This window comes from Lethenteron reissneri, chromosome 48, assembly GCF_015708825.2.
Source record: "Lethenteron reissneri isolate LAM-NWPU_2019-01 chromosome 48, ASM1570882v1, whole genome shotgun sequence".
NCBI classification, from domain to species: Eukaryota; Metazoa; Chordata; class Hyperoartia; order Petromyzontiformes; family Petromyzontidae; genus Lethenteron; species Lethenteron reissneri.
The window spans coordinates 2,141,213-2,158,166 of NC_083826.1; the positions used below are offsets into that span (position 1 = coordinate 2,141,213).

The 16,954-nt window shown below is 48.7% G+C and overlaps 2 protein-coding genes across 3 annotated transcripts in view; one reads left to right on the plus strand and one right to left on the minus strand.

The window, feature by feature from the left end:
• LOC133354583 (choline transporter-like protein 4) overlaps positions 1-11,738 on the minus strand; it is a 63,088-nt gene extending 51,350 nt beyond the window's left edge. The window contains exons 1-2 of one of the 2 annotated variants that reach the window (XM_061571532.1): positions 11,531-11,738; positions 6,348-6,425 (exon numbers count right to left, since the gene is read on the minus strand). In XM_061571532.1, the coding sequence (XP_061427516.1) occupies positions 6,348-6,425; positions 11,531-11,582 (130 nt within the window). In that variant the 5' untranslated portion in view covers positions 11,583-11,738. The remainder of the gene's footprint in view (positions 1-6,347; positions 6,426-11,530) is intronic. The other variant, XM_061571533.1, reaches the window with a different exon arrangement.
• Positions 1-16,954, plus strand: part of LOC133354780 (uncharacterized) — a 417,798-nt gene that overhangs the window by 381,379 nt on the left and 19,465 nt on the right. The window lies entirely within an intron of this gene.

Here is a 16,954-nt window from a genome sequence, read left to right on the forward strand (position 1 = left end):
CTTTAGCCCACCGGTGTGTTGAACCGTGAAACCACAACATTTACAATTTGAGTAGCACGACGTTTCGCTGGTAATTGCATCCAGCATCATCGGGCAGTGAACTATTTGTCTTTTGTCACGTGACACTTTTTTACTGATTGGCCGTGTCGGGTGGTGGAGGGTTACGACACATTTATAAATAACGCGATCTAAACCCAAAAACGTTGATTATGAATAATATTTGTCGCGAAAGCCTACGTGTTAAATATTATCCACAATAGAGGTGTTTGGGTTAGGTCGCGTAAATATGAATGTGCCGTTAAAACATCGTCATTGTTTTGGGAACGTTTTGTTGGCGTGACAAACCTCACCAATTGGCTGTGTCGCGTGGTGGCGGGTTTTACGACACATTCATATTTACGCGATCTAACCCAAGTTCGTACGTTCGGTATTAGCAAGGCGATCATCACGTGTGCGCCTCGTTTTGCGGGACGCAGGGATGTCGCCAAGTGTCATCCCAATTTGAGTTTAATTTGCGGGGTAATTTTAAAATGTTGGCAAACAATTTCGATCACTGTGATGTGTGGGCTTAACCCCGGACACAAAGCCGCCGTGCCTTCAGATGTCAAGTTTGATAGACGACCGCGCAATTTTAGACAAAACTCCGTGGTATTGTGCGGTCGGTTTTTGTTTCCTTAGACAGGGTGGAGAAAGAAATGTCGATTGCGCCGATAATGTAATCTTTACATACACAGGCTGCTCACGAACTGCAACAGTCACTCGACAGTAATTGTGTAAGATGTCAAACAATTACAATTCGGAACAACAATTGTTTTTTGCTCTTCCCGTGACGAATTGCGGTGAGGCGAACTTCACGGGTCCTGCCTTGCAATGCTATAAGGGATAACCACCGAGAACCAGCCACTCTGGGGACACGCCCAGCTTCCACAGTTGCAGCCGCTTTCCCCTGGTTCGCACGCCGTTAAAAATGAAAACGCATTCATACGGTGTGTTTACGCAACCACATTTACCGGGAGACTCCCCGTTTTTTTCTTCTTCAATAAGTTGAGTCAAATAGGGAGTGTCCAGCCTCCCCCTGTTTTGCAATTTAACCACAAACCCCAAGATTGTCTTGGCTGAGCGGCGCTCCTCCTAGTTGCACCGGCAGCCGTCTGGAACTCGCTTTGCCACTGCGCATTCGAAGCAGCAGCATCCAAGCACCATCATCCACCTTCAAGCAGTAGCTCAAGGCTCAGCTGCCCAAGCTTTCAACTGCTGAGGCTCTCACTCGTTCAAGATTTGACCCGTCCAGACCCTCACCCGTCCAAGTTGGAGTACCAGGGACTTTGAGCTTTGCCTCTGCGCGTCCGAGTTCTCAGTCGAACACTGCGTCCGATTCGAGAAAATGTGTGCTTTAAATAAATCGTGTTTATTATGAAACTGGTCGGTGTGCCCCATATTTTTGGCGTCACCTTTCGTATTTTTGGACCGCCGTGATCCAAATCCGCGCTGAACTCAGTGTGAATGTGCGTGCGCATTCAACTGAGAACCCTACAGTGGCGTTGCTGTTTGCGGCTGAAAGCAGGGCCTCTCCAGAAGTAAATTCCGAATAAATTGAGAGATCACCCCACTCGTACGACTCGAAGTAAGTCAAGTCCATTTTAATAACAATGCGAATATTCGTTCTGATTTCCAGCGAGACAGTTTTTGTTTCCGATGAGATATGAATTTGTACCTGTCCAATCGATTTTTGTTAATTTCCTTAAATAAATGGCACTTATTTATTCAAGCGAAAGCCGCATTTGAGACCTCTACGAGTGAATGTCAACGTTCTTGTCCGATAAGCCACACGGCAGGGCGGTGTTACATTTCACAAGCCCCCCCCTGCCCCACCCTCCTGCCCCCTCCCTCCCCTCCCGTGCTGTTTGGAGTTCTGTGGAGATGGCCGATAATGGGGGGAGTTGGCAGGAAAATGTAAAATGTGACATCTGCACTTCAAAAGTTGAGTCTTGTTCAAAGATGAACACAGGATTCGAAGCCGTCTGCCTTTGTTGGTCGGCTTTCAGCGGTCACACGGTGTTTCTCTTGTGTGTGACTGCACATTGTGTGTCTGTGTCTATGCGGGGAGCGATTGGTGTGCCGTGTGGTTAGCGCGCTCTGCCACAAACCCGGTGACCCGCTCGCAGCCAACATCGTTGACAAACATCTGAACCAGGTCCTGGGCCTCCCCTAGGTCAACTCAGCCTTCAATGAGTACCCGGTGCAGTGTGTGAACATCAGCACTGGGTAGACAAATGCGACCCGGGCGTGGCGATTGCCACGCAAACGCCTTGGATGCCGTGGTGGTCTCATATTCGCTAACAGCACTTAGCCCAAACGGTCCGTGCATCTGTGTTGGTGGGATCTTTGTAGTCTTGTGGTGTGAGCGGTGGCACAGCAGTTCGTGCACTGCGCTATGAACCCTGCCACCTAAGTTTGATTCTCGGCCACGGCTTACGTCGGCAGCGAGTGACATCCAAACTGTTCCTGGATCGCTCCCCTTCACCAACCCGTACTGACCGGCGTGGTGAAGTATGGTCAGATATCCACTGATTCGGGACGATATACCCTTACCCCCGCTCCCTCGGGTTGATTGTCTTCCCCTCAAATTGATCGTGTCGGGTTCGTCCGCCTCGCTGATGTCTTTGCCCGGTTGTTGTGGTTGTTGTTGTTACCTAGCACACTGTTGCGGGCTTGCGTTCCTCTTACAATTGAAAAAAAAACCTCATCAACACATTTCCCCCCCCCCTCCCACAGACTCGGGAGACCCTGAAATCTCGTGGGGGAAAGCGCCCCAGAGTCTGGGGGCCACACGGGGGGACAACTTCAGTGGCCCCATCGACCGGAGCCTCGGCCTGGGCACACGGAGAAGACCTGCACCCCCAGATCTTAAGAGACCCTTTGGGTGGGCGGCAGTAGCATGTCTCGGATGTACACCGGGGCATGGTATCCACGCGATAATTTTTTTTTTCCCAGTATCATAATGATGAAAAATGTAAGAATATATCTTCTTGGTTCTTTCGGTAAAGTCACTAGAAGTGAAATAATAAAAATAAAACATAATAAAATACAATTCTCACGACGTTTCGGCCACAACACAAGCAGCCGTCCTCAGGTGAAGAACAGGTCTGTCGGAAAGACAGCGTCTGAAAGCTTTAAATCGAAATATAAGAATAGACTTTACCGTTTCTGGCAATGAAACACAATTGTTAAAATGTTTAAATACCAAGCGGAGAACAGCTGCTTGCGAGGCGTTAAGTCTACATTTACCGCACACACTTGTGGCACGGTATCTCTCTTCCCACTTCAGCTAAAAAAAATTTTTGCTGTGGTTTTCCCACCTGACGATGATTGCTTGTGTTGCGATCGAAACGTCGTGATTTAATTTATTTTATTTTATACCTACGTGACTTTACCCAAAGAACCAAAGAGTATGGATCCCTGCAGTCACGGCAAAACTTCAAATCAAGATCAAAACATGGAAACAAACACGTTTGTGATGTACACTGGAGCATGGCAGTTTATTATAATCTGGATCGATCCACGACCAGGAACTGAACACTTAACCTTTCTCGGAGCTCTTGTTCGTTGTTAAGAGCACTAACAAATATGCCACCTGGCCAGAACAAAAATATCGATGCTTTACTTTAACCGTTGCAGCCCTTTTATCGGTCCACTGCTGGATGAAGGGCTACCCGCACTCGTGTTTGATCGCTGTGTGTGGAATGACCGTACATCACCACGCTGGGTGAGTACATGTTGGTGAAGGGGGTACCCACAAAGATCGGTGCGGATATCGCCCACCACCGATACGTTAGCCGTGGCCGGGTATCAAACTCAGGCTACCCAGGTTCAGAGCGCGTGAATCATTCTACCTCCGATCTCATGCACCCCTCCCTCCCCTCCCAACAATAATCAACTTCATAACAATAATAGTAATGAGAGTTCCCATTCAGGTGTTGTATTTCCTGTTGGATCGTGCGAAGTGGCTCTCCCAGGGTTAAATGGCACACATTGCAATCGGATATATTTCACCGACGCAGTCACCACAAGGGTGGCATTGTGAGCGCACACTGAACATTTCTTCTAGATACGACTCCTCAGTATTTTCACCGTCACGTGCCATCCCCCGGTATGGATAGCATCTATGGGACATTTTTGCCAGTGTCAATATTATAAAAAAATAAGAAGAGGCTTTACCCTCCTTGGCAATAAAACCGGTGATGTTAAGTTGGTCAAACACCAAATAGATACATATTAAAAGGCATCAAGTCTGCATTAACCACGCAAAATTGTAGCAAAACATGCAAACAAACATGCTCTGATCATATACGCAGCATTGCCTTTGAAATGCATTGGCCTACACCAGAGACAGCCTTTTTAAATCCTTTATATTAAGTTCACTTGCTTGCTTGCTTGCGCGCTTACGACCGTGCAAATCTTTCGGTCGTTTTTTAACCCACTTCCCGTGATCCAATCGAGCTGACATTTTGCACACAGACTCGTTGTGCGTGACAATTTATTTTCGTGAAATTTTTTTTCCTAAATTTTACACTTTTTAGGAAAAAATAAATTATATTTAATTACCAATTCCTTAATGGTGGCAGGCAATCATCTGACCCATAGGTGGCAGCCATCTCAAGCCAGAGGACGAGAGGACTCTAGCCGCCACGCATATAAAGGATTTAGAGTGAAAAACTTTGTTTTTACGGGTTAATTTTTTCATGGCCTTGCCGCACCGGTATCAGACCGGAGAACGCCAAGAGACGAACAGTGCGAAGGCAACGTCAGTATAAAAGCATTAATAGCTCGGGGTTGAGCAGTTATATCTATGGAATGGATAGCATTAACCAAAAAAATCCCTAAAAGAGATATTGGTCCGGCCACGGGAATGTGGAATTTCCACCTCCGGCCCAATGGAGTTCACGCGACCCGTTTGCTCGGTTGAGCACAGAGCCGATTCTCTCCCAGTGGTTCAATGGTCAGCGACACACCCAACTTTCAAGCAATCCAGAGGTGGCCAGTTCAATTCCATCTCCCGGGGCGGGAGTTCGAAACAGCGGTGCGAGTTTATTAAACCCCCCCCCCCTCCCTCCCACCGCCTCAGTCCACCCAGCAGCATAGATGGGTAGAGGAGCGCTGTTAGTCGATCGGCAAGAGGCGTTTGGTGCGTGGAAAAGTAGGCCAAATACCCTCCACAGCGGTTGTCCATAGCTCCGTCTAGCGGGGGCCCTTCCGTCAGCAGCGGGTGTGAGCGCGGTAGTAGCAGGGGCTGCACCCCACCGACCTTGAAATCCGCGTCCGTCTCATTTCAATTGTTTTATTTGCTTGCCATTAAAATTCGCAACTTCGAAACATATTTCGAATGCTGGCTCATGCGCTCGGCGCTGGTGAATTAAGCGGCGAAGAATGCGAGGCACGCGGCACTCGCGGCTGACGGGCGGCGATGGCAATGTTGTTGCTGGTTTCATTTTCAAAAGCAAAAACATCGCAAAGTTACACACATGTGGTCAGCAGCGGCTCTTCAAAGTCACTTCGGAGCACGGCTCACGATAACGTGACCGTCTACGCAGGCTCACAGCGTGTCGATGTCATCGAAGATAAAGACGAAATATGCTGTTGGGACGAGTGCTGTTAGGGAGCACCTATGAACAGTGGGTAAGCTACACTAAGCGGACTGGGTGGCCAGGGGCCACGCCCAGCCGTCTTTGTCTCCCCAATGCTGATTTATTTTTACACCGCACCAGGGGCTCATTTAAGGCCGAGTATACCTAGCGGAGGCCGAAGAACGGTTCAGATATTCGTCACCGATGTTGACCGTGAGTGGCAATCGAACTCGGGTGGCCGTGTTTGTAGTGCAGCGTGCGAGTCACTGAGCTAGCGCTCCCCACAATGCGATAATAAACTGAATACTCCAAAAGACAAAACCAGCATTGAGCCATTGCTTGACATCTCCTGCTTACGGCCCTGCAAAGCCATCCGTGGAAATTCCTAGTTCCTATGACGGGGGCGAGGACCACCACTGCTAATTTTCCCACGAAGCGCTACCTATTTTATCGACCGTGGAGAGATGACGGGACGAGTCAACTCCCCACCCAGGATGTGAATTCGCCGGTAAATTTTAAGTTAAGTTCATCCGAACGCAACTTCAACAACGAATGTACGCAGTGATTCAACAAGTCCCGAGTGTCTTCCCCCTCTACGCCAACGAGAATCTCCCGGCCATAGCGCCTGGCTGTGTCACGCAGACACCGCGATCTCAGCACTCGGCCAGCTCCACGGGATGGTCACCCATCCACGAACGAAGCGGGGGTCAACGGCTCGCTGACCTTCCGAGAATCCGATTGTGACGTGGGCGCGTCCCTCCCCGGCGACTCGCCCGTGCGTGCGCATGGCGAGTGGGACGCCTGTCACACCAAAAGAAAAACTGAAAATCTTCGAAGCTCATCGGATTTCTCCGGTGTAGATACATCTTCGGATTATTGAATCCCGAGTTTAATTTGTGGACGTGGATATCACGGGTTGAAAGCGTTACGTGAACTCCCCCAGGGGACTGCTTCACCTTCATTGAGCTTGCGGTGTCTGTGAAGTTCTCACACACAATGCTGGCACAGGGTGTTAGACAACGCGACGCCGCTTGATGTGTAACGTCTCACGCGACCGCCAACCCAAAGGCGTTCGCTGTACGCCACCGATTACATCGAGGCAGTCGGCACTGAAACGCAATTCTCGGACTGATTTTCGACCTCAAAATGTGCAAAAAGGGATATTATTAGGTAGGAGAGTTCGTGGAGGGGAGGAGAGTGAGATGATAGGGGAGAGGTAGGAGAGTGCGTGGAGGGTAGTGGAGTGAGATGAGAGTGGAGAGGCAGGAGAGTGCGTGGAGGGGAGTAGAGTGAGATGAGAGGGGAGAGGTAGGAGAGTTCGTGGAGGGGAGGAGACTGAGATGAGAGGGGAGAGGTAGGAGAGTGCGTGGAGGGGAGTAGAGCGAGATGAGAGGGAAGAGGTAGGAGAGTGCGTGGAGAGGAGTAGAGTGAGATGAGAGGGGAGAGGTAGGAGAGTGCGTGGAGAGGATTAGAGTGAGATGAGAGGGGAGAGGTAGGAGAGTTTGTGGAGGGGAGTGGAGTGAGATGAGAGGCAGGAGAGTGCGTGGAGGGGAGTGGAGTGAGGTGAGAGGGGAGAGGCAGGAGAGTGTGTGAAGGGGAGTAGAGTCAAATGAGAGGGGAGATGTAGGAGAGTGCGTGGAGGGTAGTAGAGTGAGACGAGCGGGGCGAGGCAGGACACGGGAAGCCGGTGCGTAGCGCGATCACGAATGAGATTTGGATGTGGAGCCGACGGAGCGATGCGAGGAGCGCGCCAAGCCCCGCGGCACCGCGTGCGCTCTGCCAGGGGCCGCCGTTCGTGACGGCGTCCGGTCTGGGTCGCGCTCACTCGGGGTCACGGCTGGGCCGGGCGCTGTCGACCATTTACACACCGCGGCGCGCGTGTGGCCCCACACGCGGCTTCGCTTCTCACGTTGTCAACCCACGGGCAGGCAAAGCTGCGGCGAAATTCGCTTGCGAGGATTTTCTAAGGCAACAGAGCGGCGATCAGGGTCGTCACTGCGCCTCCGTGTGCTGTGCCCATTGGTAACCCGTGGAGGAGCGAGCGTGCGTGCGTGCGTGTGGTGGGGTTAGTGTGCGTGTGTGTGTTGGGTTCAGTGTGTGTGTGGTGGGGTTAGTGTGTGTTTGGGTTAGTGTGTGTGTGTTGGGGTTAGTGTGTGTGTGTGTGGTAGGGTTAGTGTGTGTGTGTTGGGGTCAGTGTGTGTGTGTGTTGGGGTTAGTGTGCGTGTGTGTGTTTATCTATGGTTAATACAACCTTAGCATTAACCAGGGCGACCTGCCTGTACCGAACTGCAAAAACGCTACCGCTGAGGCCGTGTGACCGCGGCAATTACCGTGGTGTAAATGTGCGTATGCTATGGCACAACCACTAACTTTCATATGCAAGTATGGACATATGAATGTATTAATGCTCATCCTATACAAAAAATAACTGATATGCAGCACATAACCCGACATGAACACACGCACTGCCCACGTGTTGTATTCGTGAAAGGTTTCCATTTAAATTCGTATCAAGGTGTCTGTGTGTGTTAATGTCCATTGTGGGGAGCGGTTCATGTCGCCTGGCCAACACCATTGACGGTTATCTGAACCGGTCTTGGGCCTCCCCTAGGTCGACTCAGCCACAAATGATGCTCTGAAGGACCATTTCCCGAAACGTCACCGATTATATACTGTTATTCTTTTCAGGCCGCGGTGGAATTTAAAAAATATATAGTTTTAAGATATAACCTTACCGTTAAACATACTGTGTTGTGTGTGTCTGTACTGTAACGTTGTAACCGATATAGCACACGGACTCAGGGTTATGAGCGTTTGCACACCCGTCTCTATCTCTCTCGTCTCTCTCCCTCGTCTCACAGCGCATGGATTTATAGCGTTTATTAGTTTGTTTGCTGGTGACTGTGCATTTCATATCGGAATCGCCTCCAGTGCTGTTGCTGCTGGCCGCAATAAAAGTTGTTTAAAAGTCAAGTCTCTCTCGTCTCGATTTCTCTTTAGCACCGAGGAGGGCCGAGCAAATTCTCAGAGCGTGACGATCTCGCTCTCATCCGTCCAGCTGCTTGCCCAGAAACAGGAGCTCGCTAACACCACGCGCAACAGCTGATCAGCGCAACAGCTGATCATCCGCCCTCCCTCCTCATCCTCCTCCTGTTCTTGTTGTCGTACGACTAGCTTGGTGTCCACGCCAGAGTAACAACTCCAATTTCACTTTCATGTGCGTCGAAGCACAGAGACACCGCGTGGGTGAGTAGCGAGCGGAGTGAAGTGTTTCAGTTCAGTTTCATTTATTTGGTATAGCCCTGTGAGCCATTCGGCTCTTGAATCGGGTGTCAACCGCAACAAACAAGAGACAAAAACGTGAACAAGAAAACATCTTGAAGTGACTATGTGACTATGTGCAAACAGAAAATCCAGGAAAAGACAGCAAAATATTGCAGAAAAAGCACCGTACACCAACGCTGTGTGCAAAAATCCCAGTGGGATGTAAGTCAAACAACAACAACAATAACCATGAGACAACTTTGATTAAGGCCATAATTCTAATTCAATATTTGAAGCTTTCGTGACTGCAAGTATTCATACTATTAGGATGTTTTGGTAAAGTCACGTAAAAAAAATAATAGAAGTGATAATAGAAATAAAACAATAAATCTGTGATTTATTATTTTATTTCTATTATTACTTCTCTTAATATTTTTTTTTACCTACGTGACTTTACCGAAAAAGCCTAAGAGTATTCCATCATTCTGAATCCGTACTACAACAAACAAACATGGCCAAACCAAAAGTGTATCATCATCGCCGTGATGTCTCCTGCTTCGTATTTGTAGATCGGCAATTGCGCCGTGAGACGTTTCACGGGTCTGTTCGGGATGGCCACAGTCAGCAGTTTGTTTTAAAGTTCCCATCGACGCGAACCAATACTCAACTTTCTCTCACACAACAAAGACAAAGACAAAGATCCCCCGTATAGCCTTAGCAGACTGTAGGGGCAAGTGCTGTTAGCGAGCACCTGTGAAGGCCGGAACGGCACACGAACGAGGGGGTGGGTGGTCAGCACCACGCCCGACCGCCTTTGTCTCCCCAGTGGCGATGTTTACACACCGCACCAGGTACTCATTTAAGGCTGAGTCGACCTAGGGGAGGCCCGGTACCGGTTCAGATAATCGTCACTGGTGTTAGCCGTGAACGGGAATCGAACCCGGGTCGCCAGGTTCATAGCGCAGCGCGCTAACCGCTACACCACCGCTCCCCATTCTCACACACACACACAGTCGTACACACACACACAAAGACAGACTCACTCATACACTTCAACTCACATACTCACGACGTTCATACACTAACTCACAGTTATGCACACTCATATGCGGTACAGATTTCATTCCAACATTAACTCCTAACACACGCGTTCACTCTAATCACAAAGATCCCCTGTATAGCCTCAACAAAGTGCTGTTAGCGAGTGGCACCTATGAAGGCCGGCATGGCACTCGAGGGGGTGGGTGGTCAGCACCACGTCCCGGCCGTCTTTGTCTCCCTCACAGCGATATTTACACACCCAGACATGTACTCATTTAAGGCTGAGTCGACCCAGCGGAGGCCCAGGAGTCGGTTCAGATATTCGTCACTGGTATTGGCCGTGAGCGGGAATCAAACTTTTCCGCTCACCCTCACACATCCACTCACATCCACCATTCACCCTCACATCCACCACTCACCCTCACACATTCACTCACATCCACCACTCACCCTCACACATCCACTCACACCCACCACTCACCCTCACTCATTCACTCACATCCACCACTCACCCTCACAAATTCCCACTCACACATTCACCACTCACCCTCACACATTCCCCACTCACCCTCACACATTCACTCACATCCACCACTCACACTTACACACATCCACCACCACACCCTCACACATCCACTCACATCCACCACTCACCCTCAATCATCCACTCACATCCACCACTCACCACTCACACATTCACACACATCCACCACTCACCCTCACACATCCACTCACATCCACCACTCACCCTCACACATCCACCACTCACCACCCACACATTCACACACATCCACCACTCACCCTCACACATCCACTCACATCCACCACTCACCCTCACAAATTCCCACTCACACATTCCCCACTCACCCTCACACATCCACTCACATCCACCACTCACCCTCACACATCCACTCACATCCACCACTCACCCTCACACATCCACCACTCACCCTCACACATCCACTCACATCCACCACTCACCTCACACATTAACTCACATCCACCACTCACCCTCACACATCCACTCACATCCACCACTCACCCTCACACATTCCCCACTCACCCTCACACATTCACTCACATCCACCACTCACACATCCACTCGCATCCACCACTCACACATTCACTCACATCCACCACTCATCCTCACACATCCACTCACATCCACAACTCACCCTCACACATCCACCACTCACCCTCACACATCCACTCACATCCACCACTCACCCTCACACACCACCACTCACCCTCACACACCACCACTCACCCTCACACATCCACTCACATCCACCACTCACCCTCACACATCCACCACTCACCCTCACACATCCACCCCTCACACATCCACCACTCACCCTCACAAATTCCCCACTCACACATCCACCACTCACCTACACACATCCACTCACATCCACCACTCAACCTCACACATCCACCACTCACCCTCACACATTCCCACTCACCCTCACACATCCACCACTCACCCTCACACATTCCCACTCACACATTCCCCACTCACCCTCACACAGCTGACATTGGCACACACGGCTCATTTGCATGTTAAAGGGACAGATCAAGTCAAGTCGCACAAAGCGCGTTACCGTGCTGAGGCGGAGGGCTGTCCTCTGCCGCCGTCTTGTTTCTCTTCACCATCTTCTCGCCGACGATTCCTAACTTGTATTCACCGTTAGCGACCTCGCGAAGACATTGAGAGCGTGGAACTCCACACACACGCAACTTCGCTTTCCCTCTTCGTTGCCTCCTATCGCTACTCCCCTCTCTCTCTCTCGCTCTCTCTCCTTCTCTCTCCGCCCCCCACCACCCTCTCTCTCTCTCTCACACCGCCAACGTGAGCGTGACGATGCCAGACGCGTGCGTGCGGACGAACACAAAGCAACTCTGCTCCCCTCCATCTCCTCCCCTAAGTCCATTCGCGCATCCATCGCCTCGTGTGTGGCTGGGTAACGGGCAAGTGATGGGCGCTGCTGGTGGCAAGATGTTAACTCCCTCGCCTTGTGTACAAGTGGTCGTGGGTTCGATCGCGACCCTGATACGCCTGTTGTGTTTTTGGAGTTCGTGTGTTCTCTCTCGTCCCGTGGACCTTCGGGTTGTTTTGATCCACATTCTGAAACGCGCGTTTCGAGTAATTTGGCTGATATTTATTTGCACGCGATAAGCCACTTTGTTGAGCTATCATTTGTGGCCAGGCCGCTTCTGAATAAGAGCTATGTAGCTCTGTGCGCCTTGCCTGGTTTAAAAATAAATGGTTTAATTTGTAGAATGGCACATAATAAGACAATAGTGTATATTAATGTATCGATTCGCTACTTCTTTGGATACTTTTCAGTTTGATTATTTTTTTGTCATTTGTGTTTTTGTTTAGTTCGGACCAATATCCTCTACCCTCCATTCATATCCTTGCCTAATTAAACATTGAGTGGAGGTCCTATGCAAGACATTGAAACCTCATTACATGACAATGACATCGGTTTGCCGCCTTTCCCACTAATGTCCAAACTCGGACACATCGCTCAAGTTAACTCCAGGTCGATCATAAAAAAACCTGTGCAATGTACTCTAATAAAGTTCAACAGCACCGACACCGCACCAGTTCTCGGTACAAATTAGATCTCGCGTTGGCCGTCCCCTGCACTGGCTTCCAGTTTCACGTAGAATACCATTACACATCCTCTTGTTAACTTAACAAAGCAGTGAACCATCTTGCCACAGCCTACATCATTGACATCCTGCACCCATACGACCCCTCAAGGTTTCGAAGATCTTGAGGATTCACATCTTCTCTGCATTCCCAGGTCGAGGTTTTGGTCTATCGGTGACCGAGACATTTTCCCCGTGTCGACTCCAGGCCATGGAACGCTCTTCCACGAGGATATCAGAGGGAGTTTGTGGACATTTTAAATATACGTCTTACAAACCTGGTTATACACTTCTGCTTGTTAAACGTTTAGTTAATTTAGTAAATGGATTCTTAAAATTGATTTATAATAGACTGCCGCTGTTGTGTCCTATACAGCGCTTTGAGATCCTTGATCAAAAGCCGCTGTATAAATGGAATTATTATAATATTATCATTAATTTCTGCCACCCAAACTTACAGACTCCTGCCCAGGTTAAACGCCGATAAGGTAGTCCACCCTGCACTGATAGCAGCACAGTGTAAACAACATTGAGATACATTTTGATTTAAAGCTTTCGTGACTGCAGGGATTCATATTCTTGGTTCTTTCGGTAAAGTCACGTAGAAGGGAAATAATAAAATAATATAAATATAAAACAATAAAAATTCTCACGACGTTTCGACTGCAACACAAGCAATCATCATCAGGTGTGAAATCCACAGCAAGAAAACATTGAGATAATTTTCTACGTAGGCTTCCACGACAAATATCGTGATTCATAACCGCTTTCTTTTGGGTTCGGTCGTGTACAAATATGCGTCCTGAGCCCTCCGCCACCTGACACAGCGAATGAAAGTGTCACGTCAAATCAAACTTGGCCAATTTTTGTTGCAGCTTCGGCAGCACCAGCCGTGGTGTTGTCGGTGTCGAAGGGAAATCACATCTCGCATCATCAGGTTGTTAACAGGATCCTCTGATCTCGAGTGGTGATGGCGATGCCGAAGCAGTGACAGATTTGACACGCGTTCAGCGACGTGATAACTATATTCTTAGGTTTTTTCGGTAAAGTCACGTAGGTAAAAATTAAAATTAATAAAAGTAAAATTAAAAATAAAATAAAAATCACGACGTTTCCTTAATTTCGATCGGATCATTGGGGTTTATTAGTAATAAATCGGCATTTTGCGACCCCCACTGCCACTGTGTAGCATATTATTATGTGCCAGGAACTCTATGAGATGACAGGACAATAGTCTGAGTCCATAATTGGCAATAAATAACGGCAAAGCAGTTATAAGTGACTCACGGAATTGTGCGCAGTTGCGTATACAGGACACGACTTGCCTGAAGGCAAACACCTTCAGCGAGCGCGATGCCGATCACACACAGTTCGAATTCGACCCTCGATCGATGGCTGTGCCATCGCCTTACACGCGTCGAATACAAAGCAAGGGACAAGTTCTTACTTACTAACAACTCCTCTATCATTTTTCATTGTTGGAGGGGTTGCCCCCCCTATCTAAAAATCCTGGTTCCGCCATTGGTTATTCGCGTGCAGTCATTGGTGAACCGGATCCAAGACCATCACTAGAAAACTCAGCGTATTCCTGAGTGGCTGAACCCAGATTCTATCCCAGGATCTCCGTGGTGCTGGCGAAGCGCCCTAACCTCGAAAGTAACAGGTGCTGTTATTTTCCTCTGAGGTGGAACTGAGTTCAGAGCACTTGGCTTACGACCAGAAAGTTGCGAGTTCAAACACCACTTCAGGGCCGACTCACCACAGTGTCATTATCATCAGCGGACGCGCGTTTGCAGCTTGTTGTGTATGTGTATGTAGGCATGTGGTTTGCCAACCGCAGCAAGTGCACAGTGGACGTGTCTCTAATGCGGTGTATTTTTAGCCGTTCTCCGAGACTAGCTCTCGGATTTCAGTCCCTAACTCGCCCCACCGCAGCTGTGGCAGTGTGTCTGTTCACAGCGGCCGCTGAACCCCGTCGCCTCCACCGTGAATGTAGCGCCGCAAACGCGAGCTTTGTTTTAGGATGTTGAATTCTTGAGGTCGCCGCGTGGTACGTGGGGGACTCGTAATGGTTTATGTCGAGGACACTGCGGCTGCCACGTTGCGTCTGTCTTGCTCCCCGAAACCCGAACTGATCTAATCGATATCCACGATGGTCATCCTCTCAGATGTTATTCCCTATTTTGGCCACAGCTTCGAGTTGGCACGGTTCAGTGTGACGGACACTGCGTTTGAATCTGGGTTTGAGCACTAAACCCATCACTTATTTTGATACATTTAAACTCTGAGAAATTAAATGTTCCTATTGGCTTGAATGTCGCACGTCAACCAATCTCATAGCGGAGTGTGTGTGAAAGTGCTTCATCTCTTCCGTGTCTCTTCTCACCAATACTCACCTAGACCACGTGAAGCACGGTTTTATTGTAAACACATACCATTGGCCATGCGGAGAGACAAACATGGGAATGAGGTGTATTGCCTATTCATTTACTCTGTTACTTATATCCCCCAGAATGACGCTAATTATTATTTAGTTTTTTGTATTTTGTAGTTTAGCGTCGAACTGGGACAAATATCTAACGGAGATGGTCCTTGCCGATAAACATCTGGCAGTGTGCCAGCATTGGTTGAAGCAAAACTGACTCTGCTGACGAGACACTGTTTTGTCTAATCTAGTTCAAAGTTTACTTGTATCGAACCATTGCTGCTGAAAGATGCACTCCCAGAAGGCTGTGCGGCTGAAGGGATGTGTTCAAAGTATGGCCAAAAGAAACGCATATCACAGAGTGACCTCTGAGAGCCCTTCAAATTACCTCCACTCCGCACATTACGAAGCAGCATATTCCCAATCACTCTGCCACTGACAGTAATGTTCTTTAAATGACAAACTATTTTTTTTCTCATTCACAATAAGTACAGAACTAAATTCACTAACGTGACGCCTTTGTTGTGGATTTAGTCCATTGGTGACTGAGCTGACACCATCAACTCGACACTTGCGAATCCAATTTTAATCACAGATGGGTGGAGTTTGCATGTCTCTCTCTCGCCGTGGTTACGTGTATTTTTTCCGGGTCTTCTGTTTTTTTACCTCCACACTTAAAATCAGCATGCGTTTAAGAGTATTTGGCTGATATACATTTTCACGTGATAAGCCACTTCGTTGAGTTATCATTTGTAGCCAAGTCGCTTCTAAAAAAGAGCGAAAGAGCTCAGTGGGTCTTACCTGGTGAAATGAAAATAGTTTTATTTTTTAAACCATCAACTCATTGGTTCCAGCTCAGCCAACTTACTGTACCTTTGAACCACTCCGGCGACATCACAAGCAGATGCTCTTTCAATGGACCGGCTTGCCAGCTTGTTCATTTTACATCTCATCCCCTATTAAGCCCATACTGTGTTCGTGGTGTTGGCATTTGATATTTCGGGCTGAGGGGATCCCTTAAGGGTTAGTCCCACAGAGGCTTGAGCTTGAATCTTCCCCCATGGAGATGTTGGCAGGGCAACGGCAGATCACGCTGCAACCTGACTCCGGATAATGACACGCAGAGGCACACCTACTCACACAGGTGAGTGTGTACAGGTTTCTCGGGGCTCGTGGAAATTCGCGGAAGCCGTCGAGCGACACGATCGTGCATACAACGGGAGGCACCGCTCGTCTCAAATCGAGGCCCTGAGTCAGTGGTGGATATTTCACATTCGTATGGCAGGAGCCATCCTCTCTCTCTCTCCTTGATACATACGTAAATTTCCAAACATGTTCCAATATTTTTTTCATTGTTAAGTTCACACTGATTGGTTTAATGTGATCCACCAAAAAGACCAAGTGGCTCAGCGGTAGATTATTCGAGAGGTTGGAAGTTATAATGCTGATTGGGAGTTGACTCAGCCCATCATCCCTTTAGGGTTGTTAAATGAGCACCACTTTGTGGGTAAGTCAAGAGTGGTTGTGCTATGGATACACTCGCCTCTGCCACAGAAATGTGGATATTCCACCACTGGTTCAGGGCCGTAGACAAGAAGTGATTATCAATACCTCCAAGCTCATTTGAGCAGAAAGTCACTTCGACTTTTTCTTTTACCCAAGAGCAGGGGTCGGCAATCTACGGCTCCGGAGCCGCATGCGGCTCTTTACGGGCTGCTTCTTGACGATGAGTACGTATGTACTCAGATGCATTGCGGCTCTTGAAATACTGAATTTTGTACCGAATTGGAAAGAAATGGCTCTTCTTGTTATTTTGGTTGCCGACCCCTGCCCAAGAGGGATGGTATGGAAGGGTTCAGTCGACTCCTGACTTATGAACGATACTCTACCATTGTGAGACTTCTAGTCCAATGGGCTGAGACGTGGCAAGAAGTTGGAAGTA